At 38.3% G+C, this 26,271-nt stretch overlaps 1 protein-coding gene across 1 annotated transcript in view; it reads right to left on the reverse strand.

Moving 5' to 3' along the window:
- unc-13-4A (BAI1 associated protein 3) overlaps positions 1-26,271 on the reverse strand; it is a 207,203-nt gene that overhangs the window by 76,629 nt on the left and 104,303 nt on the right. Inside the window, exons 4-8 of the mRNA XM_076179939.1 lie at positions 25,029-25,253; positions 22,233-22,434; positions 21,628-21,948; positions 14,444-14,571; positions 12,312-12,421 (exon numbers count right to left, since the gene is read on the reverse strand). Of these exons, the coding sequence (XP_076036054.1) occupies positions 12,312-12,421; positions 14,444-14,571; positions 21,628-21,948; positions 22,233-22,434; positions 25,029-25,253 (986 nt within the window). The remainder of the gene's footprint in view (positions 1-12,311; positions 12,422-14,443; positions 14,572-21,627; positions 21,949-22,232; positions 22,435-25,028; positions 25,254-26,271) is intronic.

Genomic DNA, 26,271 nt, shown 5'->3' on the forward strand with positions numbered 1-26,271 from the left:
GCAAGCACACACACAAATATGCACATATAAGTACACAACTGTGCACACACAAACACAAACACACAAAACTAGAATTACTGACTCTGGAACAAAGGAAAGAAAGAGGTGACTTGTTTACCATCTACAGAACTAGAATTATGAAAGGTATAGAAGTCCTGGATAGAGAAGACTAACTAAATTGGGATATGAGAAATACAAGAGGGCATGGAAGGAAACTCAAAAAGGACAGTTATAGAAGAGACCTGAAAAAGAACAACTTTCTCCACAGAGTGCTGGATGTATGGAACAAACTGGATGAAATGATAAGTGTGTGCAAAAACCATAAACGAATTTAAGAACAATTTAGACACTGCAAGATACAGAGATGGGACACCACAAGCATAGCTCCCCTTCCTGTTAGATACAACTGGGTAAATACACATCCATACTTATATACAAACACTCATCCACACATATATACGAACACACCCACACATGTACATCCAAACCCAACCACTCACTCAAACACACACACCCCAGTGCTGCAGTACGTAGCCTCATTTTCATCCAGTCTTTATTCAGGCAAGCTATCAGAGAAGTTGTGATTTTAGGACAAATGGATTTTTAAAGGCTCCACTATTATAGCCTGAACCCTTGACCACTGACATAATCATGAAAAAAGGATGCTACCCACTACATCATGCATGATGGTTCAAAAGGTGTTGACAACTCCCTGAGCACACTCTTCATGGTGTAGCAGTACATAGTCTCATTTCCATTGAGTCTTTATTCAGATGAGCCACCTGACAAAGGCTCAAGTCCCAGTGGTGGGGCTCCTCAAAATTTATCTTTTCTAAATATACAGCTTGTATAAACATACATACATACACATATATTATATACACATATGTATAAACACCTCCCACTTTGAGTCTGGTGTTTACACTTCTCCCCTTCAATATATATATATATATATATATATATATATATATATATATATATATATATATATATATATATATATAACAGAAGCAGAGGAAAAACACACAAATAGAACAAGAGTTTATTCTTTGACTAGTTTTGCATTGTGGTGCTTCTTCAGAAAGAATATTTATTTTACAGAAAACCTGGCAATATATACAGAAAATGTGTGAGTAGTGAACAAGGATAGGTCAATGGGTTTGAGTTCAAGGAGGCTCGAACTCCTGCGTATTTGTCATACTGACACTCCGTGGGGTGCTTCTGGTGATCTGATGTCTCATCTTCTTCCATTCTCTTGCTGCACGCTGTGCTGTTGTCTCTGGTAATTTGATGTCACCAACTCTATTGTTCTTACATTTATTGGTGGCTATGTACAGAGCTTCCACAATTTTTTTTTGCCTCTTGCTAAGATTATTGTGCAGAATGCTTGCTTGATCCCATTTAGATAGATGTTCTTCTTCGTCTATGTGGTTCACGAGTGCATCAGTGTTGCAGTGGTATTGGACATCAGATCAGTGTTCTTTTAATCTTGTGAATAACCTCTTGTAAATTTCTTTGATATAAGCATTGTCACACCCTGAACATGGAACTTTATAAACTAAACTTTTGGTATTGTTATTTTCTATCTTTGGTTTAATAAGGTCACCAATATTCTTACCTGCATCACATGAGATGTGGATATCCATATGTCTGAGTTCTTTACTGAGTACACAGGCCAAGTCAGAGGTGGGGACTACTATGTACATTGTGCTGTTCCTGCGTTGGTCTTTGTCATTGTTCCTCTCCCTTATGGCTTTGGCTTTATTCAAGGTTGCGGACAGAAGACCGGCAGGGAAGCCAAGTTTTATAACAGTCTTGGTGACATGATGCAATTTGTCACTGAGGAATTCAGGGCTGCATATCCTGAGTGCTTGAAGGTATAATCCCATGACTACACCAGTCTTGGTCTTTTTGTCGTGAGCACTAAAATAATAAATGTACTGGTAATCATCTTTGTGGGTGGGTTTTCTATATAACTAGAATTTTCCAGAGTTATTCTACCTGATGATGACAGTATCCAAGAATGGTAAGTTCCCATTAACCTCATGCTTTACAGTCAGCTGAATTTTAGGTTGTACTTGATAGATGTGATGTCACTAATGTTGGTGTCTTTATGGAGGACGAGAAGGCAGTCATCCATGTATCTGTACCACTTGCTGTTGTTTGGGATGATGTTCATGTACTCTTTCTACTCCAGTGCTTCTAAGATGAGGCACATGGCTACTGCACTTAAAGGGGATCCCATGGGCAAGCCTTGATATTGGTGAAATGCTTTACCATTGAAAGAGACAGAAGCACATTTAAATTAATTTGATGTAGTCTTTCTTGTTGCTAGGAAGGTTATCCCTGTTGATGTGAAACAAGACTTTTTTTATAGCAGAGATGGCATTTTGAACTAAGATGTTTGTAAAGAGACTCTGTAAAAGCTTGCAAGGATTTTGTCTTTGAAGTTTATTGTTTGTAATTTGTTTATTAAGTCAGACGAGTTCTGAAGATGTGCCCCACTGACTTTATCAAGTGATGAAGATGGGTTTTGCAAAATGTTTGGCCAGCCTATGCGGGGCGCTGCCAATACCAGAGGTGATGGGTTCTGAGGGGAATCTCTGGTTTGTGAGTCTTGGAAAAACCCTTCATTGTTGGTATTCTCAGGTTCTCCTCAAGGTGTAATGGGCATTTTCCTTTCTCTATTTTCTTTAGTATCTTCCTCGCTTCCTTGTTGAATCTAATGGCCTCATCCTTTGCCTGTTGTCCAGATTTAGACTGTAAGTATCTGTGTCCAAGAGAAGAGTTTCCATTTTTCTGTTGTAGTCTCACTTGTTCATGATAATGATGCATACTGATGTTGAAAAAACTGCATGACTGGGAAATCATATATCAGAAAGGTCCTGTGACATTGTGAAAAACCTATTGATTTCATATAAAAATCTGGGGTGCAACATATGCCTAAAACTCCACTTCTTGGGCTCCCACTTGGACTTTTTTTTTCTAAAAAGATTGGTGCAGTAAATGATGAGCAATTCGAGAGGTTGCATCAGAATATTTTGGGCTTAAATTCTCAATACCAAGGAAAGTGGAGCCCTTCTATGCTAGTTGATTACTGTTGGACACGTAGAAGATATGTTCTAAAGGCCAAATATAGCTGAATACACAATGTTATTACCTTTTAAAGGTCAGTACATTGACATGTTCATTCTGATATGTCAATTAAAGATATAGAGTTGTCATAAATTTGCACTATAATATCACAGAAAAAACATGTCCAATAAGTAAATTCTGAAAACATATCTGAATTTTGCTTAAAAGATACTATTAAGTTTATCTGTATTACCTTTTAAGAATTTTTTTTTTGACAAATATATTTTATAATTGCAATAAGGAGTGTCAACATCAATACCTTTTCATGATCTTAAACTTAAGATAACTACAACAACTCAAAATCGAGAAGAGTCCTCATGAATTCACCCATCTTATAAGTTTTCTGTTAATGAACATAATCACTTTTATCTACAAATATGGGAAAATTAAATTAATTCTAATGAGTAGATACATCATAAGATTCTTGACATTTGTTATATCTCATTACAACTGAACATATAAGGCCCAAGTTGAAATACAAATGAAGTAAATTGTTCTAAACCTGTGAGTTGTTTGGCTCAGCTAGCAATGTCATTTTGATAACTTTTGGTGTGGCAACATGTTACATTTGGTAATACATCATTTACTTTCATACCAATGTATTTTGAATCTTTATTAGGGAGAATAGAGATAAAAATGGTGTCAAAGAGTGTTTATCTATGTTCTGAAAAAGTAATTGTTGAATACTAGGGACAAGTTGGAATCACAAGTCATGATTCACAAGTCAAATATGTAGATTGCTCCTCTAACATATTTCTTCTCCCACTACTATTCTCACTGGTCAGTCACTTGGGAAAGCATCTACATACATACATATACCAAGGCTTTTTCCCCCTTACAAGGGGGGTAGCCAAAAAGAAAAAGGCATGAAATAATTCCCACCCATTCCATCCCTGAATACACTCCACACCCCTCCACCCTCCCTCTTATCTTAGCACCTCCTGAATGATGGGTCATCCCTGCACCTTGTCCACTGCCCTGGGTCAGAAGCAGTGTCGCAAGACACAGCACATCCACAGCAAGGCCGCTTCATTAAATCGGCGACCCCCCATTGCATAAAATGAGAGGACGGGGAGAAATCCCTTCAGGCTGCGTCAAATTTTGCTCACACATACTACCTCACCCCCCATCCACCCGCCCATTCCACCTCAAGCTATCACACCATCATCCATATACAACCATTCTCCATTCACCTGTCTTCTGTCCTCTCCCGTCCTTCCTCAACAGACATTCCCCTCTTCCCCAAAGCCCCCTTCACCCCATCCATCCACCTCATCCTAGGACATCCCCTCATGTTCACTCCCTCCACATCTGCCTTCCACACCTCTTTTACTAGTCTTTCTTCACTCATTCTTTCCATGTGTCCAAACCATCCTAATATTCTTTCATCAACCCTATCTCCCAGGGATGACCCTTCATCCATAATAAGGAGCTAAAATAAAAGGGAAACATACTTTTGGCAGATAGGGAAGGGATGGGTGAGGACGGGTGCATGGTTTGGGTGGCTACCTCCCTTATAAGGAAAAACAAGTATATAGTTAGATTGATAGTCGTCTGTTACATCATATGTATGTTTTGATTCATCAAATATTCAAAGAGCAAAATAATCATCCATGGTATTATTTTGTTTAGATACTGCCTGAGTGTATGAGAGAGCAGGATGCATCTTTTTGATAGAATTATAGAGCTATAACATTCTTCTTGTGCAACTTCAACTGAATTAAAACGTTCTTTCCTTTCCTTGATTTAATTCTGTTGTCCTACTAATTTTCAGAAGATTATCACACATATGGTTTTGGAAGTGCATTTGCTGTGGAATGTGCTTAGTAAATATTGATCTATAGCTATTCTAACTTTAGTCTGACCTTTAACCAAGAACTTAATATTTCATAGTTATCAATGATTGGTGACAGATATTATGCAATTTTGTGAAATATAATTCTGACACTGTAAGTTTTTATTTTGTTTTGATCTATTCTCTATGAGTTTCAATTTTCTAGGAAAATATACTTAAGTAGATATAGGAGCATGTTTCCTCATTTCAAAAATATATTCAAATCGGATGATTTAAACAAGAAAAAGAAAAAATGTGATCATAAATTTGTTTATACATTTCTGAAAATTGTAGATGTTATGGTTATTTGTTGAGTGTCTTAGTACAAATATATGGTAAGGTAATCAGTAAGAGTGTTACAACAAATATATGAATGTTACAGCAAAAATTCTAAACAACCACATTACAAAAAAATCCAGTATAAGGTGTTATGAGAGGTGTTTAGTAAACAACAGATATTCAAAGCAAATGTTGCAATAGGCATTTAGTACATTGGAGACTTAAGTGTTCATGAAATGACAGGCAATTATATTTACAATGTAGCAGACATTCAACAGTAGAATGGCACAACGAGTGATGCTTTGTTACTGGTGTTGAGAAGGAGTGGTTTTTTAATAAGTTTCAGCAAAGAGGATTTTCATCTATACAGCAGGATTTATCTTGAATTAGGACAGGTGTTTTTACGTACCTGTGAGGACATCATCTAACCTACACTTCTGTGCAAAGGATCCAAGACTACGGCAACTGGTCCGCATGGCTAGGATGGTGGTGGTGATATATTGGTGGCAGCGGTGATAGCAACGGTGAATAAACAAAGCGGACTGTGGGGTAGCAGTAGTGGTGGTGGCGGTGGTAGCGGTTGAAGAGATGGTGGTGCAGGACAAAAATGTAATGGTTTAGGTGATGCACAGGAATGACAAATATCGGCATTGAGATCGGCCGCCGATAATTTGACTACATCATTAATGGACACAACTCAGCCAAATGTAGTTAGACCAGTTGATAGGGGAGTGGCTTTTTGAAATGTCTAATTACCATACAAATAATAAGAATATATCTAACACTAACCCTCCTATCAGCACACATACAAGCTTTAATCACTTCAATAACATGCTACATTGAGCAACTTTTTTTTGTGGTAGACACCTGATAATTTTATTCAGTTGGTGGGAGAAGGGTGAGGCAGGGTGAGGGAAGGTATTAGAAGAGGTGGCTGTTCTTCTACCAGTACCATGTAACCCAGTACTACCTATCGCATGGTCGGATTGTTAGTGACTAAACCAACTCCCCCACTAGTGAGTTGGACAACCAGATGTAGGAAAAAGAAAACCCATCAAAAGGGCAGATGAATTCCGAGTAAATAACCCATGTGTTTACCATGGAGAAGAGAGTCCTGAAAGCTGAATGATGTCCAAGTGTCATGATTGCACTGGGACTAACAACACACCTTTTTAGTACTCTATTCAGGCCATGATGGGTGGCTCCTCTTGGCTCGGAGAGTCAAATCGGCTGGACTGATTCAAACAACTACCACCTGGGCTGACACTGCACAATCTGCAGCTGTCATCCCCTAGTTTCAAGGTGGTGGATGGCTATACTCTTCCACGACCCCAGGGACTAGTGGGTTAACATGTATACCCAAATCTTTGCCTCCCTTCATTGGGCTTGATGGTGAATGGGGGGCATGGGATTGCAAATTGTAGCCTCATGTTTATGGTAGCCATACTGGACACATGGCGGGGACGGGCTTGCAACCTGTCCCCATTAAAATCACCAAAGCCACTGTGCAGGATGCCGGGGATGTTGCAAAAGAAGCATTAACACATCGAGTCAGGCCTGGGGATTGAACTTCTGGTGGGCTGTCTGCGTGGACACATGGAACGTTCTCTCTCAAGATAACCGACTATATCTATTGGTAGTGTCTCTCTCAGAGGTGAGAAGACCAGGCAGCAGCGAGATCAGCATGAGGATTACACCTACCTCTTGTCGAGCTAAACTGATGGTACCCACCTCATGGGAGTACCCGTAGGCATGTGTACAGCATGTCGTTGTAAATGGTACTCCAGTTGATGAACATATGATGCCAGTGAAGTTGAAACACACCTTTAGCTTCATCTCTCTTGTTGCAGTATATGCTCCAACTTAGGTATATAAGTTTGAAGAGAAGGATATGTTCTATGCTAAGCTTGAATCTATAGTTGACCAGTGCTCAACATGAGACACACTTGTTGTTTTGGGCGACTTCAGTGCAGTTACTGTGGTGATAGAACTGGCTATGAAGTATATATTGGTCCATATGGTTCTAAAACCAGGAACATCAACATTTTGCAAAGTTCAGAAGGCTGAGGATTGGCAGTTTTTGTTCCTGAGACAAGAGCCATACTGATGAACATGGTAGTAATGCTGGAGGAATGGCCAAGGAGATTGATCACCCAATTGTTATCACTCATTTGAAGATCCTACAGAATTGCAGGCTTTGTCGAAGTGCTGAGTTCTTTGGGACCAATCATAGACTTGTGGTTGCAACACTCAGACTGCACACTAAATCCAGGAGAATCCTGAAATGTAACCCACCTGGATTTTATCTAGAGAAACCCAGGGGTGGTGTAGGTGCCCAGGAGCATGAGGTATAAATCTCTAATCAGTTTGAAGTGCTTGGCTCTCATGAGGACCCTGAAGATCTGCAGGACACTTTTAAACATGAAATTCTGAAAGCTGCTGAGGAATGCGTTGGAGACTGCACAAGGCTGAGGAGTGAAGTGACACAGCAAGAGATACTGGAAAGTATAGAGTTGGGAAGTGCTGCCAGAATGGCTGGGGATCTGAACCAATACAGCACTCTGAAATGGCGAATTAGAGCTCTCCTGAGAATGGATATGGCGAGATACACAAGGGGAATTGCTGTGGATATTGAGGGACATTTTAATGCCTATTACCACAGGCCTGCTTACTGAGTCCTGAAAAAACTCCATCCCAAGTCTGTGGCCCAGATGAGCACAATCCGAATAACTGATGATGAGCTAGTGTCAGGTGTGGAGGGGAGCTCCTTTGCTGAGTTACTGTGAGGAGTTGCTCATGGGTGACCATCCAAGCAGACAGATTACTCTCAATGATGTTCAAGTGGCAGTTCCTGGTCCATCGATAGATGAATCTCTGCCCTCTCTGACAGAGGGCAAAGAAGCTGTAAGTTGAAGGGTAGAAATACAGCTAGCATCTGCAATATCAGTGCGGAGCTGCTGAGAGATGGAGGTGAGCCTATGATCCACGGGTTGTATGAGGTATTGTCTGCCATCTGGCAGTCTTGTACCATCCCCTGCCTGTCTTCCTGTATGACTGCAAGACATGAATATTGAATGCTAACTTGAAGAGGCCTTTATACACTCCGTTTAATTTTTCAGACTTAGTGCTTGAAAAGGCTCCAAAGAGCAAAATATTGTACATTGAATAAAGTTTTTGTATCTTTATTCTGGCCACCTTCAGGGTATTTTAATCAACTGTGCATGGCAGGGGGAGGAGTAATAACACTAAAAGAACTTTGGGTTGTTCTTCGTAATGAGACATGAGAGACTGCAAGACATTCTCTATGTCACTGGTTTGTAGCAGTGGTATGAAGAAAGCTGTCTTCAGCTGTCCCCTCTGCTTACAGGAAAAGATGGTGGAAATACTGCTGAAGTTGTCAGAGAAAGATGTTGGGCCAAAGTCCAAGGGCCGAGTGTCAGCCCATCAGGGTTACATCTTCAGACAGAAGTGAAGATGTTGATGAGTTTTGAGGATGGGTGACAAGGAGAAGATTCCCTCTACCGTCCATCTTGTACGACCACCACTTGCAGGTACTCATCATTGGTAACCAGGAGTTATATGGTTAAACTAATTCCAAACACCGAACACCACTAAAGAATCAAAGTAGTAAACATTTATTAAAGATAAAATCAGCTCAGAGAATATAAGTCTTGCAGTGGAAATAATATGTGGAAGTCGGGATCACGTTGGATTAAGTCTTAATAGTTACATTTAGTTTATTTACTCACATGCTGTGACATTACCTAAATCTAACATTATACATCTGTAAAGCATTACAACATTTCTTATGTTTAAAGTATTTAATGTATCTTAACAGTATTTGATTATAAATCAATATTTAGAATATCTTTCTGCCCACTACAAGGAAGAGAAAGCAAAATACTGGACTCTGTATGCATTATACTTTGATCATCATCATTATCAGATCATGCAAAGCAATCCACTTTCATTGGTGTGAGTTAAGCAGTCGCTTTGCTTACCCATTCATCATCACAACCTTAACCAACAAAGTAAAGAGATAGGGGGAAAAAATCTGCAATAGAAATCCCAAGACTACCTTAAGGGAAAAAAATTAAGCACATCACCCTCTCATCAATCATCACAGCTACCACCGCTGCCACCATGATCATCGTAGCTACAGGCAAACGAATACAACGACACGGTCCTACCTTGGGCGCTTCTTCAGCTTTTCTCTTGGGCTCTCAGAGCACTTGGAGTCGGGAGTTTTAAGACAATCCAAATTCAATCTTGCCATGCTTCCAGGAGAAAGAAAAGGAAAGGTGATGAAAGTTGCGAATGAGGTTTGCAGTGTTCAAAACAGAGAGAGATTTAGGTGCACAAAAATAAATTGGGGGAGGGGAGAGAGATCGATGCATTCAAGGGAAGTCAAAATAGCAGGAGCAGGATAAGGTCGAATATGCACTCATGACTCGATTCAAAGGGTAAGATTGAAAATATAGAACTTTAGCTTTAACGTAACATATTTTGAGAAGAAAAATGTTGAGATCGGGCCTTGTAATTCCTGGCGAAAATACTGGTACCTCAGGAATATGAAGTTCTGACAGGGACAAAAGAAGCACCCCCAAGTAAATGGGATGCAGAACAGTAAGAATAGTCAGATTAGTGTGCCCTGAAGAAAGAATGCTAAACACGGTCTATTAGGTGACAAAGTAGAAAAATAGCAAAAGACAAGTAACATTATGTACATGAACAAGAAAATGCAGGGGAAAAAGTTAAAAAAAAAAATAAATAAATAATGCGGTCCATGGAGCCATCAAAAGTCTCAAAAATCTCCTCACTATATTGCAAAAAGTATGATAAAGAAATTGAGAGGTTAAGCAAAGGACAAAAAATTGTGCAGATGAGCAAGGCAAACTGCACACGCTACTCAGAACATCTATGAAGCACTCACCTGAGTCCATACTCTTCCATGGCATTTCTCTCCATTCTTCATATCAGGAATACTATTACAATGATTTAGTAAAAATTTAAAATATGTTTTCTCTCACACACTTTTCCACACCTAAGAGTGAGTATAAAGGATTACAAATGAAGAGCATTGCTGACAGGAGACCTTTTGTTCCATAACTAGGTCAGATGTGGGACAAAAGTAGATGAATAAGATAAATAATGACAAATAATAAAGAAACAGAAAAGTAACAATAATATATAATGGCTAAATGAATAAATAAATAAAAAATACACATAAATAATAATAAAAAAATTACTTTTTGGTCGTTGGTTTGCCTATGACACAAACTATCTATATACCAAGAACTTTTTTCCCCATATAAGGGAGGTAGCCAAGTCAAAGGTATGTACCTATTCCCAACCACTTCACTCCCCTCCACCCTCCCATCTCAGCTCCTCATGGATGATGGGTCATCCTAGCATCCATCAACCGCCCTGGGTCAAATGCAATGCAACAAGATAGCACATCCACAGCAGGGCCACTTCACTCTCTGTCCCCTCATGAAGAAAAAGCAAAGACGTGGAGAAATCCCTTCCTTGCAAACACATACACAGTCATTCTCCTCTCATCCCTATCTCCTACCTTCTCCCTTCCTTGCTCAACAGACATTCACCTCTTGACACAAACTAAGTTGTTATAATCCTACAGTATAGATTACCTACTCTTTCTCAGTTTCTAGCTAACATGCTTATCAAACTGAGCACATGTAGGAGAGACTAATTATCAATTTGTTTATTTATTATATATTCATATATCTATTAATCTATTTATTTGTTTATTTATTCATCCATATATACTTATTCATTTACTTACATATTCAACGGAATATAATATCTAACATAGTCAGGGTGGCAGTCATGTTATCTATTCATTCATTTATTTAGTTATTTAGATATTCATTCATTTGTCTATTTATTTATTTAATGATTTACTTATATGTTTAATTAACTATCCATTTATCCATTTGTTTATTAATTCATTAATCTATCTATTTATAAATTCATTCAGTTATTTATCTATTTACTTATTCATTTATTCAATAGGTAGGTAAATGACTTGGCCCTCCTCCCTAGCATGAAACCTGTTCAGAGGAGCCAGATGGACAACTCCTGGACATGGGAATCTCCACTGCAGAGGTCTCCCACTCTCCACCCAAAAGAAGAATGTACAGTCCCTAGTCATTCAAAAAGATTGAGAGATAGATTGGCACAGAAACCCAGAGCTGATCTCTCCAAGTATCCATTCTGCTAATTCGTGACCTCTCCTGGTGCATACTAGGATTAACAATATTCCAAAGGACCAGAGTGTCAGGCCGGATTATTTTATGATCTAAGGTGAATCTTCATTCAAAAAAGAATTCTGACCACTTTAACTTATATGAATTCTCTTTTTTCCACTATACTCCTTGAATATCCCCATTACCACATCCATCATTCCACCTATTCAGCTCTAGGATAGAATTGACAAAGCACAATACTCCTCAATCCACCCCTTATACTGTACTTCTATCCTCCACCTCCCTTTCCTTCTCTTCTTGTATTTCTTTTTTTTTCTCAGACTCCTTTTCCTCCTTCCACCTGAACTCTACCTAGATTTCCATTTATTCCCAGTACTGTTTATTTGCAAGCAGTCATTCCCAGAGTTGTTCTGGTAAGTAAAGGCCTCATAACCTGTGTGTCTGTGCCATCCTTGATCATAATGGCTTATTTTCCTCCCATCTTTCACTACAACTATTAACTAATGTTAATTTCATTGTTGATATTACAACTACTAATATTGATATGTATCTTTTATATCATAAGTTACATACATTTTTTCTTTGTTTTTCTCTTTCCCCTTTTACAATGTCTCCTCCTATCATTTCCTCCTCTCCCTCCTACAATGCATTTCTTACCACTCGGTATTCCTAGATGTATGTCCATTCAATCTATGCAAATCTTATTTCTTCTACATTCATTCTCACTTTTCATTTGCAATCCTCCTCAACGTGCACATCTCTATCTTCTCCTTCTTCCTCCATCTTCACTACCTGATCCTCATCCTATCATCATATTTCCATCATCCTTTTACCTGTGGTGTTTTCTGAGGTTCTCCTTGTTAAGCGCCTTTGGGCTCTCACAGTCTCGTTTCTCTGACTCCCCTTCATTGCTCTCAGACTCACCAAGTGACCCTCGTGAACTCTGAAAAGAAAGACGACAATTTATGAGGTGCTATTGACATTAGCGAGGGAAGAGGTTGAGAAAATAAAGGTTGGAGGACATTGCTTAGAGAAAAGGAAAAAATAGAATGGACAATGAACTAGCAAATTGGGTAGGTAAAAGGCAGATAGACAGACAGATGATATTTACATAGATATATTTAAACATATATATATATATAATGCCAATGGTTATAATAACACAATGTAACAGTACAAATGCTGTTGACACAAACACCGAAAACTTAAGTCTTTTCGCCTCTCACGGAGGCTTCTTCAGGGTGAGAAGATCTATAAATTCCAAGGTTAACTAGGTCTGCTATCGACAAAGATGAAGCAACTGATAATGGTCTCTGGCCTGTCAGTCCTTAAAAAGCAGGATGGTAAGGGTATTGGGAGAGGTCATCGCAATTCTTGGGAGAGGTCACTGGAGGAAGAAGTTTCTGGGTGAGGTCACTAGAAGGAGGAGATGTCAAGTGAAATCTCTGGGTGAGGTCACTAGTGGAAGGCGAGGACGACAGGAGTCTCTGGGGGAGGTCACTTGGAGAAGCGGGCGAAGTCGGAAGGGGGCCCTGGGTGAGGTCACTGGGAGAGGTAGGGAAGGACATCAGTCTTATTCCGGAGCTTGTGGAGGAAAGTCTCGCTCGACTTCTGGTTTGGGGTCCTGTGGGCTGGGAATTTTTATGTTGCTGAGGGTTTTGGTGGAGGTATCGCTCTAGTAGGGGTTCGGATGCACCTTGATCTTGTTGTTTTTGTTGGGCATGATGTTCCTGGGGGCGGGCTGACGGGAGGATGAAATCTGCAGCTTGCTGTACATTGATGGAGGGCCGCTGAGTAGTAATAGCAACAGCTTCAGCAATCTGCAGTCTTTTGAAATTTGTTTCTTTGTGGAATATAATTGTATTGTTTACTAATGTGTTAAGTGGTGGCTTCATGTCGTGGTGGTCAATGAAGTGTTGGAAGATAGAGCCTTGGTTGCGGTGGTATTGGAAACGTCTTCTTAGTGTGGTGGAGGTTTTACCAATGTAGGAAAAGGAGCCGTCACAGCAGCCCTCCTGGCAAGAAAGCTTATAAACTACATTGGTAGAGGCTTCCTTTGGGATTTTTGGTGTTGTGTTGTTTCTCGTAACTAGGGACCTAGTCAGGTTTGGCTTACAGTAAATTCTTCAGGTTGATTGTTGTGTCTGCATCTGTGGGAAAAACTCCTCTTTTTATGATGCCTTTAATGGCATCACACTCTTCCTTATATTGGCTGTGAAAGTGATTCTGGTGGTAAATAGTGATTTCATTGTTGATCTGATTTGGGGCCTGGGCTGGTGTGGCATACTGATCAAGTTTCTTCTTGATAACACCATCGATCATCTGGTCGAGAAATCCGTTGTTGGTAAGGAGTTGTCTGATCCGGTTGAGTTCCCTATGCGTCTCCCTCCAACTACTACAATGTGTCAGAGCTCTGTTGACTACCATCTTCCCCCCAAACCCACAGAGAGATTTAAAAATAAGATCAGCTTTGACCCAATCCAGATGGTGATTGGACTGTTTCATGTGCTAGAACATTGCCAAATTTACTTGTCCGCACCTGATCGAACATTTACTTTCATTCAGCCTTATCCCCTTGTCGGATTGGATTCGTTTGGCGTCACTAGCACTTGAGCATGCCCTTCTTCATCTATGGAGTGCCACCAGGAACCTTCTGTTCCATTGTTGCAACAAGCAAGTTTTCAGGCTACTTCTACCAATAGCCCACCAATAAGTCATAAAATGATCCTCAACAAAAAAATTCATGGGTTATGTAATAATAGTGTTTGGGTCAAATTCACATTATTGGATAATGTCATCAATCTTTTCAGTACTACACTAACCAAACCACAGCTGGAAGTGTTAGGTCTTGGTTTGAATTTTGCCCTAAAACCAAAGAGACACAATGCTATGGACTTTCCTGTGGGAGTTAATGGGTTACTCCTGAAAGAACTTCCATGGAAACATGTATAGACTCAAAGCTTACCTGTAATTTGATTTTTGGAGAGTCGGGGGGCGGCGACCCTTGAGCCCCATGGAAGGACTCCCTGGGCGATCCTGGGAGGAGGCTCGAAGCTGGCTGGATGCCCAGCATGCAGTAGGGGTCGCTAAAGCCTGGAAGGGAACAAGGGTTAGAAGGTAAGCATTGAAACATTACCAAGCTTCAGGGGTGATGGTGATGAATCTTTAACTTGGCTTAGGTAAACAGGGTGAAGATGCAATACTATCTTCACGTGATCCTATGCTGGCAGAGTGAACAGTGGATTTGAAGTCATGAGTTTGTATATGTTCCTGAGATTTACATCTGAGGGTGCCCCATAATTGTTAAAGATCAATCTGTGTATGTGCTTGTCTAATTGTATTTATGTATTTATTGTAAACAAGAAACAAACAACATTTGTGGGGTCACATCTCATACTCTCCATTCTATAATACCTAGTTTCAAATTCATGTATGGTTCAAGCTTGGTCTAGATTCTTAATTTCTAATTGACATATTATTCCACCTTAGGCTATATCATCTTCTAATCTGTTCCAAGTATCTATTTATATGGAAAACTATTTTTTCACATTCATTAGATATGTAGTCCTTTTTTTATTTTTTCTCATTATCCCTTAAAAACCTCCTATTCCTAATCAAGAGGTCTCCTGTGTCAATGTAATCTATTCCATTTAGCGGCTTGAAAGCTGTAATCATATAATCTCTTTCTCTTCAATATTTCAAAGTTAGCTGGCCCAGTACCTTTAGTCTCTCCTCATATGGTCTGTTTACCAGGTTAAGATCCATTTTTTTTCTGATTTTGGATGGATCAGTTTCTATGAATTTTTTCATCTTCTGATCCAGTAAGTTAAAAGCCATTTTAATTTTCTGTTTCAGTCTATATGTCTCTCCCACAATCCTGTTTGTCTTTCAGATAACAGGTTGGCTGTTGTCAATATCCTCAAATCCTTCTACTCTTTTGCTTTTGTAATGGTTTATAGATGGTCTTTTGTAGCTAATGCCCATTTCTAGTACTTTTGGCATTGAAATGAATTATTCATTCTTGGTTCCATGCTAAAATAGTGTCTAGATCTTTTTACAATAAGCTACTGATCTCTTCATTCATCACTATTCTTATCTGCATAAATGTTGACACAGCTCATTGCATCTTCCATCATGTCATTTACTTAAATACGAAACACAGGTGCTAACACCGAACCTTGCAGAACTCCACTGCTCACTGCTCGCCATCCTAACATCTTATCCTTTACCACTGTCCTCATGTACCTTCCCTTCCAAAAATCTTTCTTCCATTTGAGTATTTTACCTCTTAGTCCTCCAATATACTCTAATTTCCAAAAAAGGCCATTATGAGATATTTCATTTCTTTCACAGTCCACTCAGCCCTCTCTTGTATCACATCGACCACACGCCAGTGACAGCTCGAATGAATGACACACATGGTCTTGCAGATCTAAAGCCAAACTGACTGTGCATATATATATATATATATATACAGGAGTAACCACCAGAAGTTATGAACTAATGAATCAAAGTGCTTCCATTTAATTACATCTTCATTGACAACACTAAAGATGTAAGCATACAAAAGAGTTGTCCTTCATTAGTTTATCTTTCCTGATGCTTACTCACACATTTGGAAATAATTTCCACCATTGGGATTCATACTCTTGCATGAGTGCCTGCACATTCCGAGGTAAGAGCAATATTGTTGCATTTATCCACTGACCATTAACAGGAACAACCTGGACTACAACATGGTAATTCCATAACAGTGCTTGGATAGTACATTATATATAAAGATTACAAAGGCAGAGCATACCGACGGGAGACCTTTTGATCCATATCTAGGTCGGATGCGAAAAATAAATCATGTTAATAATAAGATAATAAATAAAAACTATAATAATGTAAATAACAAATCAAATACATAAATAGATGCATAGGTATAGTTGAATAATAAACAAACAGGTAAATAGTAAATAATTATAAATTGACATATAACTAATAATAAATGAAAATCAGACAGACAAATGATAACAAAACAAAAACAAATAATATAAGATAAATTATAATCATTACAGCATCTTACTTGGGTATTTATCTAAATGATTCTTAAAGCTTCGAACTGAACTACATTGCACTACCTGTGCAGGAAGTTTATTCCATTCATTAACTACACAGTTGGTAAAGTTACAAAGGATTACAAAGGATTACAAAGGCGGAGCATGCCGACAGGAGACCTTTTGATCCATATCTAGGTCGGATGCAAAAAAAAAATCATATTAATAATAAATAAAAACTATAATAATGTAAATAACAAATAAAATACATAAATAAATGCATAGGTATAGTAAAAAATAATAAACAGGTAAATAGTAAATGATAATAAATTGACATATAACTAATAATAAATGAAAATCAGACAGACAAATTATAACAAAACAAAAACAAATCACATAACATAAATCATAATCATTACAGCATCTTACTTAGGTATTTATCTAAATGATTCTTAAAGCTTCGAACTGAACTACATTGCACTACCTGTGCAGGAAGTTTATTCCATTCATTAACTACACGGTTGGCAAAGTTGTTTCTACCTACTTCCAAATTGAATCTATTTCCGGACAGTTTGAGACCATTGTTTCTTGTCTGATTATCATTCAATGTGAAAATTTTGTCACTTTTGATGTTGTCAATTCCCTTTAAAATCTTAAAGACCTGTATCAAGTCACCTCTGAGTCTACGCTTTTTTAGGGAAAACAGATTCATGTGCTTAAGTCGATTTTCGTATGATTTATTTTTGATATTTGGAATGAGTTTTGTGGGTCGCAGTTGTACTTTTTCCAGTCTGTCAATGTCTTTAATGAGATTCGGTGACCATACGGAAACAGCATATTCCAAATGTGGACGAACTAACGATTTATATAGCTTGTTAATGAGTGATGGACTTTTGAAATCAAAAGATCGCGCAATCAATCCCAGAATCTTATTTGCTTTCTCAGAGGCTGAAATACACTGCTTGGATGATTTGAGGTCATTACTGATAATTACGCCGAGATCTTTTTCACTATCCACTTTTGTTAACGAATTTCCAAATAACTTGTAATCATACTTACTGTTATTTTTACCTATGTGCATTACCTTGCATTTACTTGTGTTAAATTTCATTAGCCACTTTTCAGACCATTGCTGTAATTGATCTAAATCTTCTTGAATATCTAATTGGTTTGAGTGATCATTTGCCACTCCGCACAGTTTTGTATCATCAGCAAATTTGGAAACAGTAGATTTTAGTCCATGGTCTATATCATTTATATATACTATGAATAGAAGTGGCCCAAGAACGGAACCCTGAGGAACTCCACTTGCAACACTTTTCCATCTAGAAGTTTTTCCATTTAAAACAACTCTCTGTTTTCGATCTTTCAACCAATTACTAGTCCAACCTAATAGGCTACCACTTATTCCATGCAAAGCTAATTTAGTAAGTAGTCTTTCGTGTGGGACGGTATCAAAAGCTTTTGCAAAGTCTAGATATATTAAATCTATATTGTTTCTTTTGTCATAATTCGAGATAACTGTGTTGTAGAATTCGAGTAAGTTAGTTACGCAAGAACGTTTCCGTCTGAAACCATGCTGGCTATCATTTATCAAATGGTTACTTTCTAAATGATATTCGATAGCATCTCTGATGATAGTTTCCATTATTTTTCCTACGTTTGAATTCAAACTTATAGGCCTATAGTTATTTGATTTCTTTTTGTCACCTTTTTTGAATATGGGAGTAACGTTAGCTAGCTTCCATTCTCTTGGGACATCTCCGGATATGATGGATTTCTTGAAAATAATTTCTAATGGAACAACAATCTCATTTTTCATTTCCTTTAAGATTCTTGGATGCCAACCGTCAGGCCCTGGTGTTTTATTAACTTTGAGTTTGTCTATACACCTTTTAATTTTTTCTTTTGTTATATTTACCGTAGTGAGTAAGTTTACCCCAGACTTTTCACAGTTGTTTCTACCCACTTCCAAATTGAATCTATTTCCGGACAGTTTGAGACCATTGTTTCTTGTCTGATTCTCATTCAATGTGAAAATTTTGTCACTTTTGATGTTGTCAATTCCCTTTAAAATCTTAAAGACCTGAATCAAGTCACCTCTGAGTCTACGCGTTTTTAGGGAAAACAGATTCATGTGTTTTAGTCGATTTTCGTATGATTTATTTTTTATATTTGGAATCAGTTTTGTGGCTTGCCATTGTACTTTTTCCAGTCTGTCAATGTCTTTAATGAGATTCGGTGACCATACGGAAACAGCATATTCCAAATGTGGACGAACTAACGATTTATATAGCTTGTTAATGAGTGATGTACTTTTGAAATCAAAAGATCGCGCAATCAGTCCCAGAATCTTATTTGCTTTCACAGAGGCTGAAATACACTGCTTGGATGATTTGAGGTCATTACTGATAATTACGCCGAGATCTTTTTCACTATCCACTTTTGTTAACGAATTTCCAAATAACTTGTAATCGTACTTACTGTTATTTTTACCTATGTGCATTACCTTGCATTTACTTGTGTTAAATTTCATTAGCCACTTTTCAGACCATTGCTGTAATTGATCTAAATCTTCTTGAATATCTAATTGGTTTGAGTGATCATTTGCCACTCCGCACAGTTTTGTATCATCAGCAAATTTGGAAACAGTAGATTTTAGTCCATGGTCTATATCATTTATATATACTATGAATAGAAGTGGCCCAAGAACGGAACCCTGAGGAACTCCACTTGTAACATTTTTCCATCTAGAAGTTTTTCCATTTAAAACAACTCTCTGTTTTCGACCATTCAACCAATTACTAGTCCAACTTAATAGGCTACCACTTATTTCGTGTAAAGCTAATTTAGTAATTAGTCTTTCATTTGGGACGGTATCAAAAGCTTTTGCAAAGTCTAGATATATTAAATCTATATTGTTTCTTTTGTCATAATTCGAGATAACTGTGTTGTAGAATTCGAGTAAGTTAGTCACGCAAGAACGTTTCCATCTGAAACCATGCTGGCTATCATTTATCAAATGGTTACTTTCTAAATGATGTTCGATAGCATCTCTGATGATAGTTTCCATTATTTTTCCTACGATTGAAGTCAAACTTATAGGCCTATAGTTATTTGGCTTCTTTTTGTCACCTTTTTTGAATATGGCAGTAATGTTAGCTAGCTTCCATTCTCTTGGGACATCTCCGGATATGATGGATTTCTTGAAAATAATTTCTAATGGAACAATCTCATTTTTCATTTCCTTTAAGGTTCTTGGATGCCAACCGTCAGGCCCTGGTGTTTTATTAACTTTGAGTTTGTCTATACACCTTTTAATTTTTTCTTTTGTTATATTTACCGTAGTGAGTAAGTTTACCCCAGACTTTTCACAGGTTTCAGTTTGGAATTCACTTTGAGGTGTTTCGTTTATGAATACTGAGCTAAAATAATTGTTTAAGATATTACACATTCCTTCATTTGAATATTCAAGTTGACCGTCAGCAGATAATAGTGGACCAATGTGATTCCTAACAACCTTTTTATCTCTGATGTAACTATAGAATTCTTTGGGATTCTCTTTGGATTTATCAGCGATGTTCATTTCGTATTGTCGTTTTCTTTTTCTTATTGTCTTTTTTAAATCTCTCTGTATTGATACATAACTTTCATAGTCATTAGATGCACCCGAGCACTTATATTTCTTATAAGCCTGTCTCTTTTTAGCAATACTTTTTTCAGTTTCTTTGTCGAGCCACTTTGGGCGAGCCTGATTTGGGGGACGTCTGTCCTTAAAAGGAATGTAAGTTTGAATCATCTTAGTGAGCGTATTTTGAAATAGTTCCCACATCTGATCTACAGGTCTTTCGTTTAATTTTGCCTCCCAATCTGTAAGCTGAAGCTCCTGGCGTAGTCCTATGAACTGAGCTTTACTGAAATTGGGTATTTTAGAAACACAAGTATCTATTCATCGATTCATTTACAGGCAAGCCTTTCAAAAATTTAAAAGTCTTTATGACCAATGGAAAAAGGTTCCACCAGTGGGATTCGAACTCTTGCATGAGGGACTGCTCCTTTCAGGGCAAGAGCGATACCGATGTACTAATTCAATGAATATTAATACAAACGTTCTGGATTGCAACCTGGTCATTCCCTAATGGCACTTGGGTAGTACAGTATGTATTCTTATTTCATTGATCCATTTTACAGGTGAGCCTTTTGACAATGGATTGGTGAAGTAAAATACACACTTTACTACCCAAGTACCATTGGGGCATAACCAGATCATAGTCCAGTGTATTCCTGTTAATGTTCATTGGACCAGTACAACGGTATTGCTCTTACTACAAAAGGAGGAGTCACTCATGCAAGAGTTCGAATCCCAATGGTGGAGGTTATTTCCAAAAGTCATAAAGATTCTCAAATTGTTGAACGGCTCACCTGTAAAATAGATCAATAGAATAAGAATACATACTGTACTACCTGAGTGACATTGGGGAATAACCAGGTCTTTCCTTGTCTTTCCTTTTAATGGTCAATGGATAAGTGCAACAGTATCACTCTTGCCTCATAAGAAGCAGTCGGTCATGCAAGAGTTCGAATCCCAATGGTGGAGCTTATCTCCATTTGTAATAATTCTCAAATTGTCAGAAGGCTTGCCTGTAAAATGGATTGATGAAATAAGAATACATACTGTATTAGCCAAGAGCTGTTGTGGAATGACCAAGTTGTTCCTTTTTATTGGTCAATGGATTAGTACAACGGTATCACTCTTGCCTCGTATGAAGCAGTCTTTCATGCTAAAGTTCAAATCCTAATGATGGAGCTTATTTCCATTTGTCATGACTCTCATATATATATATATATATATATATATATATATATATATATATATATATATATATATATATATATATATATATATATATATATATATTCACATATATATATGCATATATATATTTTATACTCTACATATCAGTAGGGTTGGGTTGCTAATTAAGCCGGAGTGTGAGCATCCTACGTCAGTGGTTGGAGCATCACACAGGTTGACATGTGCAGGAAGGTCTGGGCATTACTTGGATAGGGAGTTGGAGCGGCGAGTCAGTCATGGCTGCGCACTCACTGTCATTGCTGTTGTGCTGACTGGACGAGCTGGACGACAAAGTTGTTGACACCCCCGTTATGGAAGTAGCAGTAGCCGAAGGGCATGAGGAGAATGCGCTGGCAGCTGATGCGAAGGCTGCTAGTGCTGAAGTAGGCCCTGTGGGCCCCGGAGGTGCCAAGGGCCCTGGAGGTCCCAAGGGCCCTGGGGGTCCCAAGGGCCCCGGGGGTCCCAAGGGTCCTGGAGGTCCCAAGGACCCCGGAGGCGCTAAAGGGCCCGGAGTCTCGAGCAGCGAACTCTTGGAAGGGACTATGCCCACCAGGCAGAAAGGGTCACTGTAGCCTGCAGGGAGCACAGGTAAGTATAATGCATATAATGGAGGTTCAATCAATGTCAGCACTTGCCAAGCACTATAGCTTAGATGAACATGACTAGCTTTGATTGGAAAAAGAAAAGAACAAAAATAAACCATTGCATAATAGGAAGGTTGTGTCAGAGAAGTTTGTCTCATTAAAGAAGTCAAGGAGGGTATCCTCTACTGCAGAATAAATAAGATTAATGAAATTATGTTCAAGTAGATGTCTTTGTCAGGTGGTTATGCATAATAACAGAATGAGGTTGTTAACTTCCCTTAAGTGAAAAAGTTGAGGCAAGATAGTCAAAGTTGATAGCAATAGACCTTGAACTTGGGGCTCCACCTCTGACGGAATCTGAATACGAGAAGTGGGAAGAAGATTCTCTCAACTTTTGTTGGGTAGGACCACCACGTGCAAGTACTAATCGCTGATACAACACAGTTTTGAATATTGCTCCTGGCATATTAGAATTCTAGTAGAGACAGTCTTCACCAGGTGTATAGAACATTGTACAATAAGTTTGTATAATAGAATACTATTTGTCTTCTATTGAGCATAATATCAACTTGAATAAGCTGATGTGTCTTTCAAAATTGTTTTGACTGAAGAACAAAGATTCTATTTGACTGAGTGCTAGACTCTGGACCCTATTTTGTCTTGAGCCCCAGTTTGTCATGAAACTGTCTGCCAACAGGTAGAGTAAAATATGTGATATACGTCACTGGGTTGAATGTATTCACTTCATAGACTTTACTGTGCAATGACAAGCTAACTTAATCAGCTGAACTCTTACCAAAATGCAGTCCGATATATTGAAAGCCTACTCAAGTCAGATTCCATCAGTCAGATAAATAAAATAACTTGGAGAACATCATGACAGAATTTGTTGTGGCATCATTTTAAAGCCTCTGAGCTTTTATAGGGCAGCGGCACTTACAGACTTTTTTTTCTGGGTGCCATTGGATGAATATATTCCACCACAAGGCAGCACTTTGCTCAGCAACCCACATTAGTCCTGTACAATTTTTTTTCTAGGGTACAATCTAACTTTTCATACAAAATATATTGTTGTGTCTATTCTAACCTCATTCCATCACATCTAATCCATCTATATCTAGCATTTTTAATTTTTGCTCTATATTGACAAAATATTTCATTCAGCAGTTCAGGTGCTTTCTATCCAATAATCAATTAAAAAAATTATACCTTATAGCCTATTTTTGCAAAACAATAGACAATTCTATTTAGCTGACAGTTTTCTCAGTATCTAAGTGGTTAATCACAGGTTTTGATGGATTGTGATCAAACTGGATACAATTATCCATTATGCATTCGAAACTTGTCTACACAACAAGTGAGGAATACAGAGACAGAATAAATTTCATCATTAAATAATGTTTTAAGTTATCCCTTATGAATGCTGTCTATTTGGGTCATATATATTAGTACTTGTTGCTGCCAGAATATTCTTTTCACTTAAAAGAGAGATTTTTGTAGTCAAAGTGCTAATTTGTTCTCTAACATTTGAATCATACATAATTGTTATTAGTTACCTGTTTATGTAGTAAATATATACTTATTGACAGATCAATGACGAGTACTTGCTATTGGTGGTCCTGCAAGATGTAAGACAAAATTGTCTCCCTAGTGCCCATTTTCAAAACCCATCTCCCTCACCACCTGATAGTGCATTCCTGAGGGAACACTATACTTTTCCATCATATAGATAGCTAACTACCAGTCACTGCTCCCCTCCTTGTATTATTTTCAGCAAATGACAGGGAAGCAGTCTCACACTATAACAAAAGCAAACAACATTCCAGAGTTACTTCCCAGAAAGATCTATGGAAAGCCCTGAAGACCATTGCCAGCCAATAAAGGACTGAGCATTTCCAGTCAGTGAAACTTGAAGCAACTAATATTATCTTATCTATGCATGTACCTCATTTGTTTGCCTAATCATTGATTTACATATTTAAGAACAATTATACCTTTAGTTTATTCATTTATTAATCAATTAATTTATTTCCTTTCTTCACTTTTTCATTAGATTATCTATTTACTGACTGATATACTGGAAAGGTTTTTGGTGGGTTTGTTCTTTCAGTGGAATCCACCAGGGCTCTATTGGATTATTGTGGTGCAGTATATTACGATGGAAAACGCTTGAGGATCATGAAAAAGTTTGAAAGAAGCCTTGCATAGCTCCCTTCCCATATAATACTACTAGGTAAATAAAATACAAACACTCATTCTCCCTATCAGGTTGATCAGTTTCTACTTTCTGAGACAGGCTTGTGGCTTTTTCTTGTTCAGGTTTTCGCCCCAGGTCATTAAACTTTGACTTGTGTGAAGAAAAAATCTTTTCAATCATTTCAAGTCAGTTGTAGATTCACTTACCTCGTGTTAAATTAGAGTGACCTTGAAAACTTGCTTTTTTTTTTTTTTTTTTTTTTTTTTTTTTTTTTTTTTTTTTTTTTTTTTTTTTTTTTTTTTTTTTTTTTTTTGTCTCAATATCTTTCCGATCAATTTCCCCAATGATATTACCTGTCTTTATTTGTGGAAAATATCTATAATTTGCCATATATACTGTAAAAATCAACATTTTATAATACAAAACTTAAATACATTCTGGTATTCTTTTGTTTCCTATCCTAAAAGGCACAGGGAAAAAAAAAAAAAGATAAATCTCCATCCTAGACTTTTTCCTAAAGTTAGAATTTTATGTTCCAACATTTACCCTGAATAGTGTTGCTTCCCTTGTGTACTCAACTGGCAGTTTACTCCATTTCAGGTCGTTAAGAAGGCTGAAATTCAAAGCATTCATTGTTGTGTCAACCCTATTTGACCTCTCGAGTGTGTGTTTGCAACTAGGTAAATACAACTAGGTAAATACACACACACACACTCGATGGCACAGTGGTAGCATTCCTGGCCACCACTACTACTGCATTCCGGGTTCAAATCCCACCCAGGGCTGAAATAATTTCAGTATTACTGTGCTGCAAGTCATTACTCCAACTCATGGGCAGGGAGTTGAGTGTGTGTGTGCGAGTAAGGTCACAGCATTACCCATAGATCAGTCATATATGAGCTCTGAGCTCTCATCTGGGAGGGTATTAGCTGTCGATCATGAGTCCAACACATGATCCTAGACCATGGTGAATTACACACAAATGTGCATGTGCACACAAGCACAAAAGTACAAAACATTTGTAACTTACCATTGGGATCTTTGGCTTCGAGTCCCTCAGCTTCGACCACGACCAAGTTGAGCACCAGGATCGGTGGCTGTCCAAGAAACAAAATGGTTAAAGTCATAAGAAATTAGAGGAATTCATACATACATATACCAAAGGCTTTTTCCTTCTTACAAGGGGGGTTACTAGGCTAGATAGAGTGAGAAATGAGGAGGTGAGGAGGAGAACAGGGGTGAAAAAGGATTTGGGAGATAGGGTTGATGAAAGAATATTAGGATGGTTTGGACACATGGAAAGAATGAGTGAAGAAAGACTAGTAAAAGAGGTATGGAAGGCAGATGTGGAGGGAGTGAACATGAGGGGACGTCCTAGGATGAGGTGGATGGATGGGGTGAAGGGGGCTTTGGGGAAGAGGGGAATGTCTGTTGAGGAAGGAAGGGAGAGGACGGAAGACAGAGGTGAGTGGAGAATGGTTGTATATGGATGATGTTGTGACTGCATGAGGAGGAATGGGCGGGGAAGTGGGGGGGTGGGGTAGTATGTGTGAGTAAATTTTGACGCAGCCCGAAGGGATTTCTCCCCGTCCTCGCCTTATATGCAAAGGGGGACGGAGAAGGGGGGTCGCCGATTAAATGAAGCGGCCTCGCTGTGGATGTACTGTGTCTTGCGACACTGCTTCTGACCCAGGGAGGTGGGCAGGGTGCAGGGATGACCCGTCATCCAGGAGGTGCTCAGATGAGAGGAAGGGTGGGAGGGGTGTGGAGTGTATTTAGGGATGAAATGGGTGGGAGTGTTTTTATGCCTTTCCCTTTTTGGCTACCTCCCTTGGAAGGGGGAAAAAGCCTTGGTATATGTATGTATGTACAAGGGAGGTAAAAAAAAAAAAAAAAAAAAAAAAAAAAAAAAAAAAAAAAAAAAAAAAAAAAAAAAAAAGACTAAATCCACTCGCACCCATCCCTCCCACATATACTCCACTTCCATCCACCCTCCTTCTTATCTTGGCTCCTATTTCCTCATAGATATAATTTTTTATGTTAAAACTGTGTCCAAATATTTGTACTTTTCAATGTTTTCAATAGTTATATTTCCTCTAGGAACATCTTCATTCT

Source organism: Oratosquilla oratoria, chromosome 43 (genome assembly GCF_046742065.1).
Source record: "Oratosquilla oratoria isolate Oo_2021 chromosome 43, ASM4674206v1, whole genome shotgun sequence".
NCBI classification, from domain to species: Eukaryota; Metazoa; Arthropoda; class Malacostraca; order Stomatopoda; family Squillidae; genus Oratosquilla; species Oratosquilla oratoria.